Source organism: Leptonychotes weddellii, chromosome 10 (assembly GCF_054177405.1).
Source record: "Leptonychotes weddellii isolate Sample4059 chromosome 10, ASM5417740v2, whole genome shotgun sequence".
In the NCBI taxonomy this organism is placed as follows: domain Eukaryota; kingdom Metazoa; phylum Chordata; class Mammalia; order Carnivora; family Phocidae; genus Leptonychotes; species Leptonychotes weddellii.
The window spans coordinates 28360688-28379305 of record NC_138378.1 but is presented as its reverse complement, the minus strand read 5'-3'; the positions used below and the strand labels follow the sequence as shown (position 1 = coordinate 28379305).

At 40.8% G+C, this 18618-nt stretch overlaps 1 protein-coding gene and 1 long non-coding RNA gene across 4 annotated transcripts in view; one reads left to right on the top strand and one right to left on the bottom strand.

The window, feature by feature from the left end:
- Positions 1-93: 93 nt before the first annotated feature.
- On the bottom strand, positions 94-9867 carry CRLS1 (cardiolipin synthase 1). The gene is made up of 3 exons (XM_081833209.1): positions 9421-9867; positions 6635-6772; positions 94-1381 (listed from the first exon to the last, which is right to left on the bottom strand). Exons 1-3 carry the CDS (start codon positions 9724-9726, stop codon positions 1220-1222), a joined length of 606 nt encoding a protein of 201 aa, XP_081689335.1. The 5' UTR covers positions 9727-9867; the 3' UTR covers positions 94-1219.
- A 78-nt stretch (positions 9868-9945) lies between these two features.
- LOC115941639 (uncharacterized) overlaps positions 9946-18618 on the top strand; it is a 44553-nt gene continuing 35880 nt past the window's right edge. Inside the window, exons 1-3 of one of the 3 annotated variants that reach the window (XR_014149155.1) lie at positions 9946-10192; positions 14274-14398; positions 18395-18485. This is a non-coding gene — a long non-coding RNA (uncharacterized LOC115941639). The remainder of the gene's footprint in view (positions 10193-14273; positions 14399-18394; positions 18486-18618) is intronic. The other 2 variants (XR_014149156.1, XR_014149154.1) reach the window with 2 other exon arrangements.

Genomic DNA, 18618 nt, shown 5'->3' with positions numbered 1-18618 from the left:
AAATAAATAAATAAATAATAAAAAAAATAAAACTTCCCTGGTGGGGGCGCCTGGGTGGCTCAGTCGGTTAAGCGACTGCCTTCGGCTCAGGTCATGATCCTGGAGTCCCGGGATCGAGTGCCGCATCGGCCTCCCTGCTCGGCGGGGAGTCTGCTTCTCCCTCTGACCCTCTTCCCTACTCATGCTCTCTATCATTCTCTCAATAAATAAAAATCTTAAAAAAAAACAAAAAAACAAAAACGAGATCATTTGGATCTTGAATAATGTCAACAGAATGCTCCTTAGGTTCCTTTCGCACCCCCCACAAATTATATTAGAATGAGAGTACCCCTGCCCCTTCAACACCCCCAACCATATATACACCAAAATTCTGACTTTCAAAGAAGCACATAAATATAAACATTAATCCAGTTTATTTTTTAATTTGGTATGGGAATTTAAAAGCCTAAAAGTAAGAGAGAAAAAGATCCTCTAGATTGAGGAGACTATACTAGACTGAAATGCCATTACACTTCTTCCTATCAAATGGCAATAATAACATGCCATTGAAAGACCATGTGGCAGCGTTTGCTTCATTCTCAGATTCTAACACTTGGAAATTAAGTTTAATCTAAACCAAGGGAGAAAAACTGAGAAATACAGCTTAAGTAGAAAATGAACAACCAGAAAAGCGCATGCAAAATAAAAAGCAAAAGATCATAAAATTTGTTAGAAAGAGTATTCAGATAATGTACAAACTATATACATATATATGTGTGTGTATATACATATGTAATTTGAAATTGCATAACAATGTCTAAGTAAAACTAGTAATATGAAATTTTATAAACATTTTCAGGATTTCAGAGCTCTCATTTTTTATGATTAAACTGCACTTAATAAGTAATAGACTTAAGAAAACTTTAAATTGCTTTCAAAAAGCCAGGCACTAAGTAAGAATATAAAATACTGTTTCAAAAAATTCTAAACTAATATGAATTGGCAATGTGAAATAATATTTGCCTAAATTTAACTTTAAACAATCTAAGAAAACAACAGATTCTACTAGTAAAATAAAGACATAAATTCTGAAGTAAAATAACAGCTTGACAAGCAAAACAGTTCAATGGTTTAGAATTAGGGAAACAGTTTAAAGTTGAAAAATACACTTTTGGAACAAAAATTATTTGTCTCTCAGTCAAGAGAAATCCTAAACTGACTAATGTCATTCTTCCCTATGCTATTTAAAAGTACGCATGATGGCGTTCTTACCTGGAATAAGATCTGCATAGGTCAAGCTAACATATAAGATACTGATAAGTATTTTATCAGCAAGTGGATCAAGAGCACTTCCCAAAGCTGATTTTTGATTGGCCCAGTTTCGAGCAATAAATCCATCCAACTGAAAATAGAAGTTTTTTTTAAATAAATGTCATAATAGGTACAGAGTAGATATCTTGAAGGTTAATAGAATAACTATATATTTTCATAAAATGTTAATAAAACCTCTTCTGTTTCTTACCCCCAAACCTTCTCATTCTTTCACCGGTATATGTTTAGCTTTCAAATTACCAACTGGTCTAAAAGCAATCTCACTTTTCTACAGTACTTTTCTTTCTCAAGGCCTTCTGGTATTTCTTTTATTTTCATAAGGCCCCTTTGTGGGTTGAATCCAAACACAAATTTAGAGACTTAAAGGACCCCCAAAAAACCCAGAGAAAGCATGGCTGACAGAACATGGACTGGGGGCCCCTCCTTTGAGCCTTGGGTTATTTCACTACAGCTAAAATAGCTGCTTTTGCTTACAAGAACTATCTTTTAACTGCAAGACTTTGATTTTCACTCCTACCTACTTTTCTATGATATGATCCAACACTCTTAAGTTTTCACTGTTACTATTTTTCTTTTTTCTTTAGTGCAACTGTTAATTCCATGTCTGACTGTACGTGAATAAGAAAGTCAATCCTCAGGGGCGCCTGGGAGACTCAGTCGGTTAAGTGTCCAGCTCTTAGTTTTGGCTCAGGTCATGATCTCATGGGTCGTGAGATCGAGCCCTGTATTAGGCTCCGCATTCAACTCCACATTCAGCGGGGAATCTGCTTGAGATTCTCCCCCTCTGTCCCTCTCCTCACCTGCACGTGTGTGCTTTCTCTCTCTCCTCTAAAATAAATAAATCTTACCAAAAAAAAAAAATCAATCCTCTGTACCTGGCCTACTTAAAAATCTTGATACGCAAATTACTTATTCACTATTCCTAGAAACCAATTATATTTTAAAGCAGAGGTCATACATGGTTACCAATGGGCCAAATGGGTCCTGCAAACAGCTTTTGGCTTAACCTGCCCAGAGCTTTTAAAACTGTAAATTAGCTGCCAACATTTAAATATTCAAAGTCTTACCACAAAAATCCAGATCTCTAGTTTCACTTGAGAAATGGAAAGATCTGATCACCCTGGAGCCACAAGATGAATTGAAATCAAGTATCTATCACCTATTCCCATTAAATAAGGGAGGTTATTTTCTGGCTTTCCAAGTCTCTACCTGGCTTTCCTCACTTTAATTTCAAGCTTCAACAAATTTTTTAATTTTCTAGTCCTATTTCCAAGGAGAAAGAACCAAGGAGAAATTAATTTAGACATAATTTAACATGTACATTTTAAAGGATAAATAAATCCTCTCTATCTCAAGTATTCCAGTAAGTTAGTAACAGGCCTATCACTAAGAACTTGCTCTTTGGCAGCAGAACATAATGGTTAAGAACTTGCTCTTTGGCAGAACATAACTGGTTCAAGTCCTGGGTCAGCCCTTTACTATGTGACCTTGGGGAAATTATTTGGCCTAAGCTTCTCTTTCCTCATCTGTATAAGCTACCTCAAAGGGCTGATTGTCTTCAGCACATAATGGAATTAATACTTGTTTAGTATTCAGTAAATCCGCAAAAAAGGCAGTTTCTAGCTATTACTACACAACTGAAAGAACCTATTTTCTTATAAAATATACCACATGTAACAATGTCTAACAGAAAGTACCTAGAACTGGGCATTGGGGCCTTGGAAGATTCAGGTTTCAGTTCAGTTTTTGATCTCAAGGAACTTAACCTTCCACTTTTTCACTACCATTCCCATCTGGTCCTCCCTGTTCCTCTACCTACATTAGATTCCAAGGTCATCAACTTCACTGCTCCTCTGCAAACATCTGTAATTCCCTTACTTCACTCTCCCTCCACCCTTCTTACACACAACTATCCATGTACTTACTCCAGGCCTGCACCTAACCAGCTGACCATTGCCCAAGAATACATAAGTGGGCTAACTCATCTCACTTCAAATTCGGGATCATAAATCTCCCATGGGCATTCAATACTGCCTGCCAATCCCACACCTGCCTGTTTACTTTCTTTTCACACTGTCTGTTCTCACTTCAAGCCTACTCCTCCTTCACTCCCATAGCCTCTCACTCTAACTCATGATCCTATCCATACTTTCCTTGAAAAACAGAAGCAGATTGTTAGCACTCCCTTATATTCCCACCCACAAATCCACCACCTACTTACTGCATCCAGACACATTCTCTGCTTTCTCTGATTCATGATCATAGGCCCTCTCACCTTCTGTGATTTGCCTCTCTTCTCCCCCATCTCTCCTGCATCATCAATCTCCTTTCTATCTGGTCATTTAATTAACCAGTTAATTAACAACAAAAATTCCCCCAGAATATAGAGCTTTAAAAACGACCCTTCTTCGACCCACTTCCCAATACCCCTACAAAGCAAAACTTTCTCAAAGCCACATCTATTGTCATTACACCTCACATTTGTTGCCAATCCACTCTGATTGTCCCCACTCCTCTAGAGATGGTGCTCATAAAGATCACCAATGAATTCTCCATTTTTAGCATACTTGACCTGAACACAATTGAAGCCCTGTCTTCACTTAACTTCTGGGACACCTGATGGCCTAATTTTCTTCCTTTCTCACCAAATGTTCTTTCTCAGTGTCCTTTACTGGCTCCTTTTCTATTGTTCCACATACTGCTCATTTCTCTGACCCCTTCTCTTCTTTAGATTTGAGATTCTCCCCCTCAAAAACTCCTAGTGCAATATTAAACACCTGATGGCCTAATTTTCTTCCTTTCTCACCAAATGTTCTTTCTCAGTGTCCTTTACTGGCTCCTTTTCTATTGCTCCACATACTGCTCATTTCTCTGACCCCTTCTCTTCTTTAGATTTGAGATTCTCCCCAGCAAAAACTCCTAGTGCAATATTAAAATCCTCTTCAATAATCAAATAGCCCAAAACTGGGGCCAAGCCAATTCTTGTCACTGACAACATATTTGGGATTGTCCATGGGTTTTCATACTGAAACACAAAGACATCAAAATTTAAATTAAATGCTATGAATTCATACTTTAACTATATTAGAAAAATATACCAAAAATTACACCAACTTTAGAGTCAGAAGCTACATAAACTTTAAACATACTGCTCATTTCTCTGACCACTTCTCTTCTTTAACCCAGCCTAAATGACATCACCCAGACTTGACCATCCATATGCTGATAACTCTCAAATTTATCTCTAACCCTGACTTTTTCTAACTCCCAACTACTACTACCCAATTGATACCTCTATGTTGACAGGCACAACTCTTGGTACTTTTCTACTCTGTCCTACCCTGAGTGTTGCTCATCCCAAAAACAAAATCGTTACCTTTATGCACTAGTTGTTGAAAACAAAAAAGTAACAGCCTATCAGACATACTTCTCTCACTGCACATATGCAATCCACTGACATAGCAACTCTATCTTCAAAACTTATCCCACACTCATTCACTTCTCTCCAAATTCCCACCAGTCCAAGCTACTACCGCTGCCACTCCCCTAGGTAACTGTAAGCCTCCTAACCAGCCTCTCTGCTTCCATTCTTGCCTTCCTACAACCTATTTCACATATACAACATAAATCAGGCCTTGTCATTCCCCTGCTTAAACTCTCCATGACTCCTGCCATCTGCCCAGTGGCCAATCTAGAGGCATCAAAACCTCCATAAAGTAAATGTGAAATATGGTACCAAATAGCTCAAGTTTTCACATACACTGTCATATATATTTAGAAAAATGTAAATGAGGCCTCTTTGAGTTCAGTGAGTATTGCAATCTCATGTGGCAGCTAAAAAAAGGTACAAGCAAAAGAAAAGCAAATCCAGTAACTAAAAACGATCTTGTCTCTTACATTTAAAAAAAAAATCCATTATCAATATAATGGCCTTTGACAGACCTGGAGTGTGTCTGAGTGGGAGACCTTCAGGCTTCAGAGATAAAAGCAGGGACAAAAAAAAGAGAGACTGCGAGAATGGGGAGAAATAGTGACAAACAGGAGCTAAACCTGGGGAAAAAAAAAAGTGGGAACCATTTTGAGAGACTATTTTTGATGCATATTTGGAAATGCTATATAATAATGCCAATGTCCTCCTTTGTTTACCCTGCAAATTCTTCACTTAATTCTATATTGCTCACCAATGCTAACGGGCAGGTGGAATTTTGTTTCTGTGAACCTCAAAGGGAACAGCTGACATTACAGATACTACACAACTGTTATTTATAGAAAATTAGTTTATCTTCATTCTCACTAAATAAGTATCAAGCAACACTTTCCAAACATAAATCAGTCTGAAGAGGCATCAAATCATTCTTGCCTTGTCTGGGTGCTCACATGGATCTCAGACCAGCCTTATATAAGGATATAATGTCTTTATTTCTACATGCTAACTGCCCTGATCTTAAATTTTTCCTCTATCTTTCTACCACTTTCCTCAACTGGGTTTTTGTAGGACATGTAATTTTAAAAGTCATTTCAAATCCCTTATGCAACAAGGTGGGTGATAAAGACAAGTAATGTCATACATGCTGATGGCTGGTCAGTCCACAAAAGCCTATTTTACACATATGTTGCCTTCTGTTATAAAATTATTTTCCAAGTTCTAATTTGATATAACCCGAATAAATCCTTCCCTCCCCCAAAACTGACACAGTGATGTAAAGGGGCTCTTCTTTCATTTACTGGCAGAGTGGAAGAAGGAAGGATGCCTAATGCCTGGCCCAGGGCAGGATCTTCTGCTGGGTAATCAGAGGGTTGCAAAGCAGGGATCAGAAACCAAATCTGTGTGGGTGCCTACATCCTCCCACCAGCATAAACCTGAGTTGAGCTCTGACCTCTCCAAGCTCCCTGGTCACAATAACTGACCCACTGTTTCCCCCTCCACAGTAAAACCAACTGTTGTAAAGATCAGAGTATTTCTATCACAATAAATAGAAGAAGAGTCTCACAACTTCTCTCCTTTATTTCTATCCCTAAAGCATATACTTGGCTCCTTCGGAATTTCTAAGGGTTTTTCTTTTACAGAAAAGTTAAAAACCAAGAGTAAAAAGCACCCACTCCTATGCCTCCCAACAACTTTCACTTCCTTCCTTAAATCCCTTAAAAAATAAAAAGTCCCACACAGATACTAAAGACAAGTCCTTATACAAAGTACTAGGTCAAATTCATCTTGAGGATTTCCTTCCAGGGAAAAGCAGACTAAGTCTGTGTTATTTCAGTGTACCAGAGACACTGGGATTTGAAAGGGGAGCAAAACAGAGGGAGTGCATTTACAACTTACCAAATCAGTTAGCCCAGCTAAAGCAAAAACTCCTAGTGCAATATTAAAATCCTCTTCAATAATCAAATAGCCCAAAACTGGGGCCAAGCCAATTCTTGTCATTGACAACATATTTGGGATTGTCCATGGGTTTTCATACTGAAACACAAAGACATCAAAATTTAAATTAAATGCTATGAATTCATACTTTAACTATATTAGAAAAATACACCAAAAATTACACCAACTTTAGAGTCAGAAGCTATATAAACTTTAAATTTAGTACTCTGAATTTTAAAATCCATTCTGTTGTTTACAGACCATAGCTCTAAAACTGTCCAGAATACAGAAGATGAAGATATGTCATATGCCCATAAAGTATCTGCTATATATAGAGTGTGTGTATGTATACACACATACTTCCTAAAAGAGAAAAGAACAATCATGTATTATTTACCATATAGGTCAAGGCTTTAATATAGGACTTTATGATTAGAATTCAAACCTTACAACACTCTGCTTTTAAAAGTATAACCTCAAGAAGATCTTATACTTCAAATAAACAGTCTAGATGAAGTGTCAGAAAAAAAAAAAAAAAAAAGGCCAAATTATCAACCCCAGGCATTTTGGCTTAAAATGTTTAAGCCCTCTGCACATACCCATCAAAAGAAGGCTAAATGCTATACAGTGTATGGACACACGATGAAAAGGAAAGAAAATTTAACTCCATGATCTCATCACTAAATGGATAATTGCTGGAAGAAAATGGAGCTGGAAATAGGGATTGAGATCCTTAGGAAATAAAGAGAAATTTTGTAAATCTGTTCAAAATCCCATGAAAATGAAATGTTAAGATTCCCACCTAGAATCTGAGGGCTTTAGGATTCCTTGAAACTTCATTTGGAGCCAAGCTGTTTGAAGTTGGCACTAACAAAAGGGCTCTTTTCAGCTACTATGAAGAACATTACTTCCTTGCCAAACAAAATCTGTTTCATGAGAATATTTCAACTTTAAAAGCCTCGCCCTAGTGGAGCTAAGATACCCTGCCCAACAGGATACAGAAATAATACCAAGAAAACGTCTCCCTAAAGCCTGGACTTTTTCTCCACCAGTGAAGGATGCCAACTCTACTCCATGGGACTATCTACTCACAAACTAACCCTACTTTTAATCAGTAACCAATTAATCTGAAACTTAACTTTGATTTTTTAAAAAAGTGAGTTTCTATTTCTAAAGAAATCTTTTAAATTCCATGAACCATTCCATAAGAAAAAGCAGTTCTCTAAAGATACTAAATTTGCGTTTATGAACAAACTGGTAAGAAATGTTCACCTTAGTTTGGAGGGATAATGGGGTTGTTACGGCAGAATACTGCCATTGAAAGCTACAGAAAAACTTCAAATTCTCCAGGAAACAATCACGAAACAAGAAGCAGTACAAACCTCTACTCAAGGACCCTTAATTGAAAGTAGACCACATTATGTAATTAAATGGGAAAATTCTGGGAACATACTCCAAATTTAAGTTCAAAGGTCAGAGTGTTTCATAATCCAGAGGAAAAAAGATAAGGCTGTTTACCATAATGTGGTACAGAATAAGTCAAACACTTATCCAATGTTACGGCAACTCAGAGGGGGAAGAAAAAAAAACAACATAGTTCATGATTGAGAAAAAGGAATCACAAAGCAAAAGGTCAAAACAGAGTCCCAAAATTAATGTCAGAAATATCCATAGGGCAAAATTAAAGACAAAGTTGCAAACAGCCTGATCATTTCATTTGGTGAATTAATCAACAGAACTGTAACTGGAACAGTGAGAGTTCTTTTTAGCTCCACATAAAACATTTTAAAGTACCTCACTAATTTCTAATCATTACATTTGCAAAAGTTTCTAAATTAAAATTAAGAGAGCTAATCTGAGATTACCCAACCAGATAACCTGTGGCATACTCGACCAACTACTGCCGTTCTGGGAAGGACTTCAGCCACCATATGGCAACCTCAAAGCATCCAGCATTCAAACCCCGACATACTTTAGCTATTAGTGGAGCTGAGACCCCGGCCAGGAAGTGGCCACCTCAACCCATGCTGTACAACTGATGAAAGCAGTACAAGGGCCCACTGAAGACATAACAATTGAAGATGTAATAATTGCATGAGTCTTGCTAACATGACATCAAAAGCTCTCCCACATTCATGCTCTGGTGTCTTTGCTTGGGCAGTATTTCAGAAGGTAAGTGGACAAATATCTCGTTCCATTACCTCAAAAAGAGAGTTGTAATCTTTTTCTACAATTAGAGATTAAAGAATCCTTTAATTACGCCTTATTTATCTTTCATCTTATAATATATAAGGTTACCAAAAGTCAGATGATAGTGAACCAAACCTACACAAGCCAATAGGCTTGTATACTTTTCTAAAGATTCCTACTAACTTGCCCTAAACATTGGGGAATGGCTTCAGAGAATTAAAAATAGACTTAATAAGACAAGTGAAGGCTATTTTTACCAATGCAATATCCTGAGGCCGACCCCGCTAAAGGTGCGGACAGAAAGGGGGCGGGGGGTAGGAAAGGAGAGATTCTAACTTGACCGCCGAGACTGAAGATGGACTCGGTTAGCACCCCCGAAATTCATCCCAACTGAATGACCTGCCCGTTACTCCTCTTCAGTGAACCGTTTACAAGTTCTGAACAGAAACGTCTGACTTGGGCCAGTGAGAGCACGTTATTCACGTCCAAGTCCGATCCCCGTGAGGGCCCGCGACCCCGACCCAGGGCTGCCCCTCCGCCTCCTCCTCGATACGTACCAGGCTGGCGGCGCTCGCCTGGCCCCATCGGCCGCTCCCGGGCTCCGCCGCGGCGTCCCCTCCAGCTGCGGGGTCGGGGGCCGCCTTCCCCGCGCCGGAGCAGTGGCCCCGTGGGCCGGCCCCAGGCAGCCACAGGCCGAGCGCGGCCGGGCGCAGCCACCAGCGCTCCACCAGGCAGCCTAGGCAGCCGGGCACCGAGCGCAGCAGAGCCCCGCGGGCGCGCCCCTTGCCTGGCCGCACCCCTGGCGCCCATGCCGCGCCGCGAAGGAACTCCCACGAGCCGCGCGCCACGCGCGAAGCCAGCATGGCCCTGCCGCCGCGCCGCGAGGAGACAGGCGGCGAGAGCTCAGCAGCCTGGGGCACCGGCGAGCCACCTCTCCATAGAGTCCCCGCAACGTCCGAAAAGCTCGGCCGCCTCCATTGCAGTTTTCAAACCCCAGCACGCTTCGCTTATACAGGTGGCCGGGAGCCGCGAAGGACGGACGCCTTCGCGACGCTTTTGCGACACCGGCGGCGCTGGACTTCCCAGCGCCCCCGGCGGTAGCAGGAGGAGCGTGCGGTTAGGCGCGTTGGGCTTTCGGGGAGCCGCAGGCTGTGGTTGGCGGCTCTTCTGCGCCCACGGTCGGGAGCTGAGGTCCGCGGGGAGGGGAGGACAGGAACTAGCATGGCTGGGTGATGGCGCGACCGATGTGACCGGAGAGCGCAGGAGCCGTCTCGGGCCTCGGCTTGAAACCCTCCGAGGCCCGTGGCCTGCAGAAGGGCCCCCTCCGAGGTGTGTGCAGCGCTCCGGGGGTACTCGTGGCAGGTTTAAATATGAGTGAAGTGTCTGGTACAGAAGTCATTAATACAAGCTCCCTGCCCTTTTCCGTCTTCTGAGCGTTTCATAAGCCAAAAATATGGGTATTAGAAAATGACAATAGTAGCAATTACTAATTGTTTACCAGGAAAGTGTTTACTACAGCTTGGTTCTAGTGCATTTAATCCTCCCAGCAACTCCAAAATAGGTTCCATTATTACCTTTACTTTTATAGATAAGGGAATTTAGGCTTAAAGAGGTTAAGAAACTTGCTTATTAGAGGAATATCCAAAATAATTAAGAATGAGTTCATCATTGATTAATATTATGCATTATTAATATTGCGATTATTATATTAATTACTGATACTATGCATTAATATTGCAGTGTTGCAGAACTGTTTTCTTGAGTTCTGTGTCAAATTGGATTTGAATGGTTCTTGCTGCCTCGGCACTATCCCCCCCGCCCTTGTCTGTGATGACAGACCCACCTTAAAAAGTTGATCTTGAACTCTTGTTTCAGGTAGTTAGGAAAGGAAAAGACCAACTGAATTTGAAAATCATTGTAGATCTGAGTATTTATCAAAAGAAATCTTTAATTTCTTATGCACTTATTGAAATACTGACATTGAGAGAAAAGCTAAACTTTCTGCACTAGGAATGTAAAAAATAATTTTTTAAAAATCATATTGGAGGGCGCCTGGGTGGCTCAGTCGTTAAGCGTCTGCCTTCGGCTCAGGTCATGATCCCAGGGTCCTGGGATCGAGTCCCACATCGGGCTCCCTGCTCTGCGGGAAGCCTGCTTCTCCCTGTCCCGCTCCCCCTGCTTGTGTTCCTGCTCTCGCTATATCTCTCTCTGTCAAAAAAAAAAAAAAAATCATATTGGAATCAAATACCTACAGTTCTCATAGACAGACATTAGATAATCCTCTCAAGTGAGAATGGGCAGTATTTCAGCCTCTCCTGTGCTTTTCACTCACTGAATTGCCTTTATTCATGCTTTCCACTTCTTCCTAATTTAAGACAGTTTCTCACTGTTTTTTGGGATTTTTCTTCTCTCTGCTCCACAAGTGTTCCTGCTGCATCTGCCTGTAATAGTTGGCGCTATGTGGTCTTTTCTCTTATTGTGGTAATCATTTCCCAGTATATACTTGTTTCAAATCATCATGTTAAATGTACACAATGATGTATGTCAATTATAGATCAAATAAAGCTGGAAAAAATTTTAATAAAATATAGTAAACTAGTTTATATATATATTTTTATTTATTTATTTTTAAAGATTTTTGTTTATTTATTGAGAGAGATAGTGATAGAGAGCATGAGAGGGGGAAGCAGACTCCCCGCCGAGCAGGGAGCCCGATGCGGGACTCGATCCAGGGACTCCAGGATCATGACCTGAGCCGAAGGCAGTCGCCTAAACAACCGAGCCACCCAGGCGCCCTATATTTTTTTTTTAAAGAAAGCCAACTTTACTATGGACTACTGATAGTACTGCTAAGTATAAAGTAGGACAGTAAGGTGTCTGGCATTTTGGCCTAAAGGACAATGACAGCTTAATACATAGGACTAAAAACTAGGGGTGCTTGGCTGGCTTAGTCAATGGAGCATGCGACTCTTGATTTTGGGATTGTGAGTTTGAGCCCCATATTGCGTGTAGAGATTACTTAAAAATCTTTAAGAAAAAATGAGTAACAGTGCTTCTAGCAATGCATTTCCCTAACATTTTAAGACAGAAGAAGATCCAAGTATTAGTCTCTGATTTCATTTTCTAGAACATGACAGGTGTCAATAAATGAACACGTTAATCTGGGATGAAGGATGGAGAAAAATGCAGAAACCCCGGAAAACAATTCCAGATATAAGATAGTAGGTGCATACAGTAAATAAAAGTGTAACATATTTCCTAACATAGTTTGGAGGAAGGCAGAGGAAACCTAAAAATTCTACAGTTAGTATTTGTTTTATAATAAGTTCATTTTCCCTTTTATAAATATTATGATTGTTAATTTCTATCCAGTAAGATTAATTAAATGGGTGGGCAGCTCACATGTCTGAGGGGATTGGGAATCTCTGTCACTGAACTTTTTCCTCAAGTTGGGAAAAAAAATAATTAGAAAAGTAAGTCTGTAACAAAAATCCAAATAAAAATCCATATGTAGGGCACCTGGGTGGCTCAGTCGGTTAAGTGTCTGCCTTCCACTCGGGTCATGATCTCAGGGTCCTGGGATCAAGACCTGCATAGTCGGCAGGCTCCCTGCTCAGCAGAGTGTCTGCTTCTCCCTCTGCCTTTCTCCCTGCTCCCTGCTCGTACTCTCTCTCTCTCAAATAAATAAAATCCTTTTTAAAAATCTATATGTAAACCCTAAGTTTCATGCTTGAAGTTAATTTCAAATTTTTATCTCTCTACCCTTTTTATTAGAATTATTTTTTTAAAAAGCAAAATATACTAGTCAAGTATCTTATCCCAACTTCCCTAGTCAATCATGTAAGTGCTAACATTAAGATAAGAAAAGAATATGAAAAGAAAAAGGATTGTAGGGCGCCTGGGTGGCTCAGTTGTTAAGCGTCTGCCTTCGGCTCAGGTCATGATCCCAGGGTCCTGGGATCGGGTCCCACATCGGGCTCCCTGCTCGGCAAGAAGCTTGCTTCTCCCTCTCCCATTCCCCCTGCTTGTGTTCCTGCTCTTGCTATCTCTCTCTCTGTCAAATAAATAAATAAAATCTTTAAAAAAAAAAAAGAAAAGGATTGTAAATAATTAACTTTGGATAATTAGCCAGTTGACAGTGTACTTTAGTTCTTTGAAAACATAAATGCTATTAACAGCCACTAATATCTATTGTGCAATCACAGCTATACTGTATTTGGCTCCTTATCCTTTAATTGATCCTTTGCTGAGGAAGTTGTAAAAATAAAAATCCTGCCATTAGAGAGTAGTAGTATCTTGCCACTTTGATGTTTTCCTTGGTAAGCTGCAAAGCACTGAAGGTCTGACTGTGCTAAATACATCTTAGGCTTTTGAAAATTCTGTAACCCAATCATTCTTTCTCACTTGTCACTTCTATTTGAAGCGTAAGTTTTTTGGAAAAAAAAAACTCTATCCCAAATCTGTTAATATTTTCTGTCTATTGATAAATTGATAAATTGACAAACTAGAAATATATTTGCCCTCCCCTTATATCAGATATACAATGAGGCATATGTTTGTTATTTATAATAAGTTTTTTAGTCTGGGACATACTAAACTTGAGCCACTTTCTGTTCCTCGGGGACCAGAAGAAAATAATGATAATGCAAAGAAGTATACTGCTTTGCAAATGGATCTTATATAAATAATAATGGTTGGAAGTTAAAGCAAACCAGTAAATTGAAATTGTTTCTCTAGGAATCAAGTTAAATCTTGTAGGAGTGAACCCTAATTATTGACACTAAAGCCAGTATCTAGTAACTAGTAACTCAAATAAGGCGCAGGTTTAAATCATTGTAATAAACACACCAACAGCCTTAAATAGGAAGGAATAAAATGATTGGATTTAGATTCAAAACACAAGGGAGGGAATTAGTTGTAGGGCCAAGCTCCTCAGGACTCGCAGAGATTAGCTCCACCTAAACTCTGTAACTCTTAACTCTAACAAAATAACTCTTTAATTTACTGAGATTAAATTACTAAGAGATCTAAACTATTTTTTTTTGTCAACTTCTAGTGCTAACTTTTCATAATTCCTTCCCACAAAAGTACTGCTGGTACTAGAACTATCAAGTCTCTACCTAAGAGTTTTAGGCAGTCCATTCTTGTAGGAACCTTTAAAGGAAATAAAAATGCTCACAGAGGCAGGCATTACCTACAATCGAGGAAGTCAAAAGGTTGGTTTCAATATATTTACCCTCTTCCCTTTGTAATATTTTAAAAGTAACAAAGGGATTTTTTTAACATTATTTAGTGTATGACTTGCTTTATTTTCCATTCTATTCCTCCTTCCTGTCAAAAATTTAAGAATCTTGTTTTCCTTTTTGTGGCTTATGGTGCCCTGTTTTAATGTTATTATCTATCCTTTCAGGACAAGTGACTGAATTTTGGAAGGTGAGAAATCACCTTCATTCCCCACCAGAAAAAAATTAAACCAATGCTGTGGACTCCCGCAGTGATTTACTTCTGAGAGAAACCTTCAAATATGAGCACAAGGTGGGCGCCTGGGTGGCTCAGTTGGTTAAGCGACTGCCTTTGGCTCAGGTCATGATCCTGGAGTCCCGGGATCAAGTCCCGCATCAGGCTCCCTGCTCGGCAGGGAGTCTGCTTCTCCCTCTCCCACTCCCTGTTTGTGTTCCCTCTCTCGCTGTGTCTTTCTCTGTCAAATAAATAAATAAAATCTTATAAAAAAAAAAAATATATGAGCACAAGGTAATTTTTTTTCCTCCACGGAACAGTTGTTAGCTGTTCATATTTTTATAAACCATGTCTCCCTACAGCTCAGCATTAATTTTTTTCCAGTTGAATCAGGTTATTTAATAACCTTTTTTTTTTTTTAAGATTTTATTTATTTATTTGACAGAGAGACACAGTGAGAGAGGGAACACAAGCAGGGGGAGTGGGAGAGAGAGAAGCAGGCTTCCCGCCAAGCAGGGAGCCCGATGCGGGGCTCGATCCCAGGACCCCGGGATCATGACCTGAGCCGAAGGCAGACGCTTAACAACTGAGCAACCCAGGTGCCCCTAACCTTATTTCTGGTGCACATGCTGATACATAGGGTAAGACGGTACAGGGCTGGGCAGCTCAATACTGATCGCATTAAAAACAGTTGTGTTTCTGGCAAAATTGGAGTTAGAATAGGTCCCTTCTGACATTATGAGCAAAGTACAGGGCTGGATCCCTTCTGAAATATTTTTCACTGTTTTCTCATTAAAACTGAGATTTTACCCAGTAAAACTAGGTGTTACCAAAGTAAGGTCAACTTGTGTAGACGTCAGCCAGAGTTTGGGATGGATTTTCTGGTACTAAAGCCACCCTCTGTCTTCTGTTCTTATCAATTCCAAGCCCATTTCCCAGGAGGCAAATTAGCCTAAAAGTATTCTTTTTTTCCACAAACACTTAGAAAATTGTTGTGTACCAGTCATGTCCTAGATTCTAGGCAATCTGCACATGTCTCTATTCTCAGAGAACTTTTTTTTTTTAAAGATTTTATTTATTTGACAGAGAGAGACACAGCAGTAGAGGGAACACAAGCAGGGGAGTGGGAGAGGGAGAAGCAGGCTCCCCACTGAACAGAGAGCCCGATGTGGGGCTTGATCCCAGGACCCTGAGATCATGACCTGAGCCGAAGGCAGACGCTTAACGACTGAGCCACCCAGGTGCCCTGTTTTCAGAGAACTTACATGATTGCTCACTATCTGGACTCCAGCCCCTAAAAGATAAAAAAATGTCTTCCAAGGAATGTTTTCCAGACCTCCTGTAGAATCTGGTGAAAGCTATAAAACATATGCAACACAAATTTTGTGTAAAATTTAAAGGAATCCTGTCGCCAAGAGACCCACTCACCAACCCCAAAGAAAGAACCACTAGGCAGTGCTCACTCAACCCTGTGTTCGGAGTTCAGGTGGTCTTATGAGCCCTTTGCCATGTTCCCGAGAGTCAGGTCTTGTGCTTGTTCTCTACAGCCCCTAATCTCATTTATTAGGTGGAGAAAACACAAGGATATCACCTCAACTTTTCTTTAGGGGTATTAACTTAGCAACCCAGAAATTCTGGTGCCTCCCTTTTTATTCTTGGCCTTGGTGAAGGTATGTGACCTTTCTCTGAGAACGGCCAGAGAGGCATCTGGTCCCTTACCAAAAACCTCTAGTCTAGCTGCTGTTTAGGTAACCTCTGATGGTACAGAACTACAGCCAAAGTGGGGGGGGGGGAGGCGGGGAGAAGGGGCATCTTATGGTCTCATAGGGGAGGTGCCAATAACAAAATGTTAAAAACTTCCACAACTGAAATTTTAGCTGAGAGGTATTTTTTCACTGAGCGATTCTCCAAAATTCAGAGAGCAGGAGACCACAGAACGACATGACTTACCTTTTTTTTTTTCCCCAAGCTGGTTTTCAGCATCATGACTACATATCAGCTCCTACTGTTGGAACACCATGTGTAAGATGTTGTATTAGTTTCCTGTTGCTCTTGCAACACATTGCCGCAAACTGAGTGCCTTCACACAAATTTATGACCTTACAGCTCTGTGGGTCAGAGTCTGATGCGGGTCTCCCTGGCCTTTAAACGTCAACGCACTGGCAGAGCTGTTGTTTTCTTGCTTTTCCAGATTCTGGAGCCCACCCACATTCCTTGTCTGATGCCTCCCTCCTCCATCGGAAAAGCCAACGGTGTTGCGTCTGTTGTGCCTTTTTCCTGCAGTCACATCTTCCTCTCACTGACGCTGTCCTTCTGCCTCCCTCTGTCACTTTTAAAGTTCTTCCTGATTATATCAGGCCTGCCTCCCAATTCTAGGGTCAGCTGACTAGCAACCTTCATTTTCCTTTGCCATGTAACCTAACATAGTCACAGGTTCTGGGCACTAGAACCTGGGAATGAAGGAAGCTGTACATACACATGGTAACTAATTCCACCGTGGAGAAAAGCTGATGATGGAAATCAGTAGGTACACTCTACCTTTCCATCCCCAGACCCACTCCCCAGAGCAAACCTAATACAGCTTGTCTGTTTTTAGTTCTTCTGATGGCTACCTCCATAACTTTAAATAAAGCCGTATGCAGTTTTTGTGAATTAATATTGGCTCATGACCGTAAGTATTGTATATGATCTGGGTGGAATGCTTTGGATAAGGATGTATCCGTGAGGGCTTAGTTGCAGGAAACACAAACCACTGTAGCCACAGTAAAAAGAAGGATTGCAAAATGGAATTGGGTGCTTGTAATATTGTTGGAAGGGCTGGAGGAGTGGGTGCTCCATGATGGGTCTCCAGAACTGACTCCCAGGAAAAGGTTGCAGGTCTGGCTTGCTGCAGGAGCTGCTACCCCCACAACAGTGAGAAAGGTGGAGAATGGGGTTTGCTGCCATCACACCACAGCTGCTTCTCAGTGACTGCTGGAAGCTGGCTGCAGAGAAATTAAATGTCTCAACTACACATGCCACCAGAAAACAAGCAGGAGGAAGATGGCTCTCTCTTCACTTCCCCCTTCCAAATCGCACACAGGACATCTAGTCGGTGCAATCCAACTCCCACTCAGAACGCTGGCTGCAAAAGGATTTTGGGAAATGTCTCTTTGCTTCCTAGTCTCTGCATGATAGGAAGGCACACTAAGAGGTAGGAATGAAGGTTGGGTATCAACTCACCCTATTCACGACCTTCACCTCTTTGGCTAGGCAATATGCATATACAAAATTCTACCCATTTGTAACCTTCTGTATAACAATAGCAACTACAACATGTTAATGCAAGAACCATATTTCCCTCCTTTATAAAATGAGTTATACAGGCCCATCACTGACTGTGTGGTACGTATTCCTCTTCTATTTCAGCTACATTCTCACCTTGATAACCTCTATCCTAAGACTAAATTATCAAGTTAATTATCACCAATCCACTTAAAACACTAGAGGAAAGTAAGAGGGAGGGAAGGCAAATTGGTTAATGTACAGTGCAGACCCCTCCCCAGCTGGTCACGAGGGTCATGAGGTTGTCGTTAATGTTTAGAACTATCTTCCTCCATTCCCATTCCTTACTCCCTTTTTGCTCAGTCAGCATCTCAGCTGCTCTGGATTCTTTACCTGGTAGCGACTCAAAGCTTTGTTCCCGAGGAGTCTGAGCCTTTGGAGATCCTGCTTGTAGCCTTCCATCACCCCTTACTGGTGGATGTGAATATAGTAGGAGCTGCCCCAGAAGATTCTCTGAGATTCAGAAATGTCCTCCATGCCCCCATTTATAGGAGTGACTCAGTTTCCCCCTCATTCTCAGGTACAAACCATGAATCCTCTTTTTTTTTTCTACATCATAGGCGTAAGGTGCCAGTCTCGACTTCCAGCTCAATGGAGCCATTGCTGTGTCCTCTGACAGACGTTATTGCCCCTTTAGATAGTAAGACCTCTAGCGGGTAAAGCCCAATTTTATGGGGATGCAAAACAAAAACTTTATGGTCATTAGAAGTAACAGTGAAACTGTTCTAAAATTTGTACCTTGTTTCCTAGGCCCGTGTATTCTGGCTGTGGGAGAAACAGAACCAAGAAGTGGTCACTAGCTTGGAGAAGTTCACGTAGAACGGCACCCCAGACTTGCAAGGTATCGTCACCTAGCTGGCACCATCACTGAAACTTCACTGTCCTTTCCAATGTCCCCTAAGGCCAGATGCTTTGGGGTAATGGAGTACATGGTAAAGACAGTAGCATATGAACTTCAACCCATTGCCTTACTT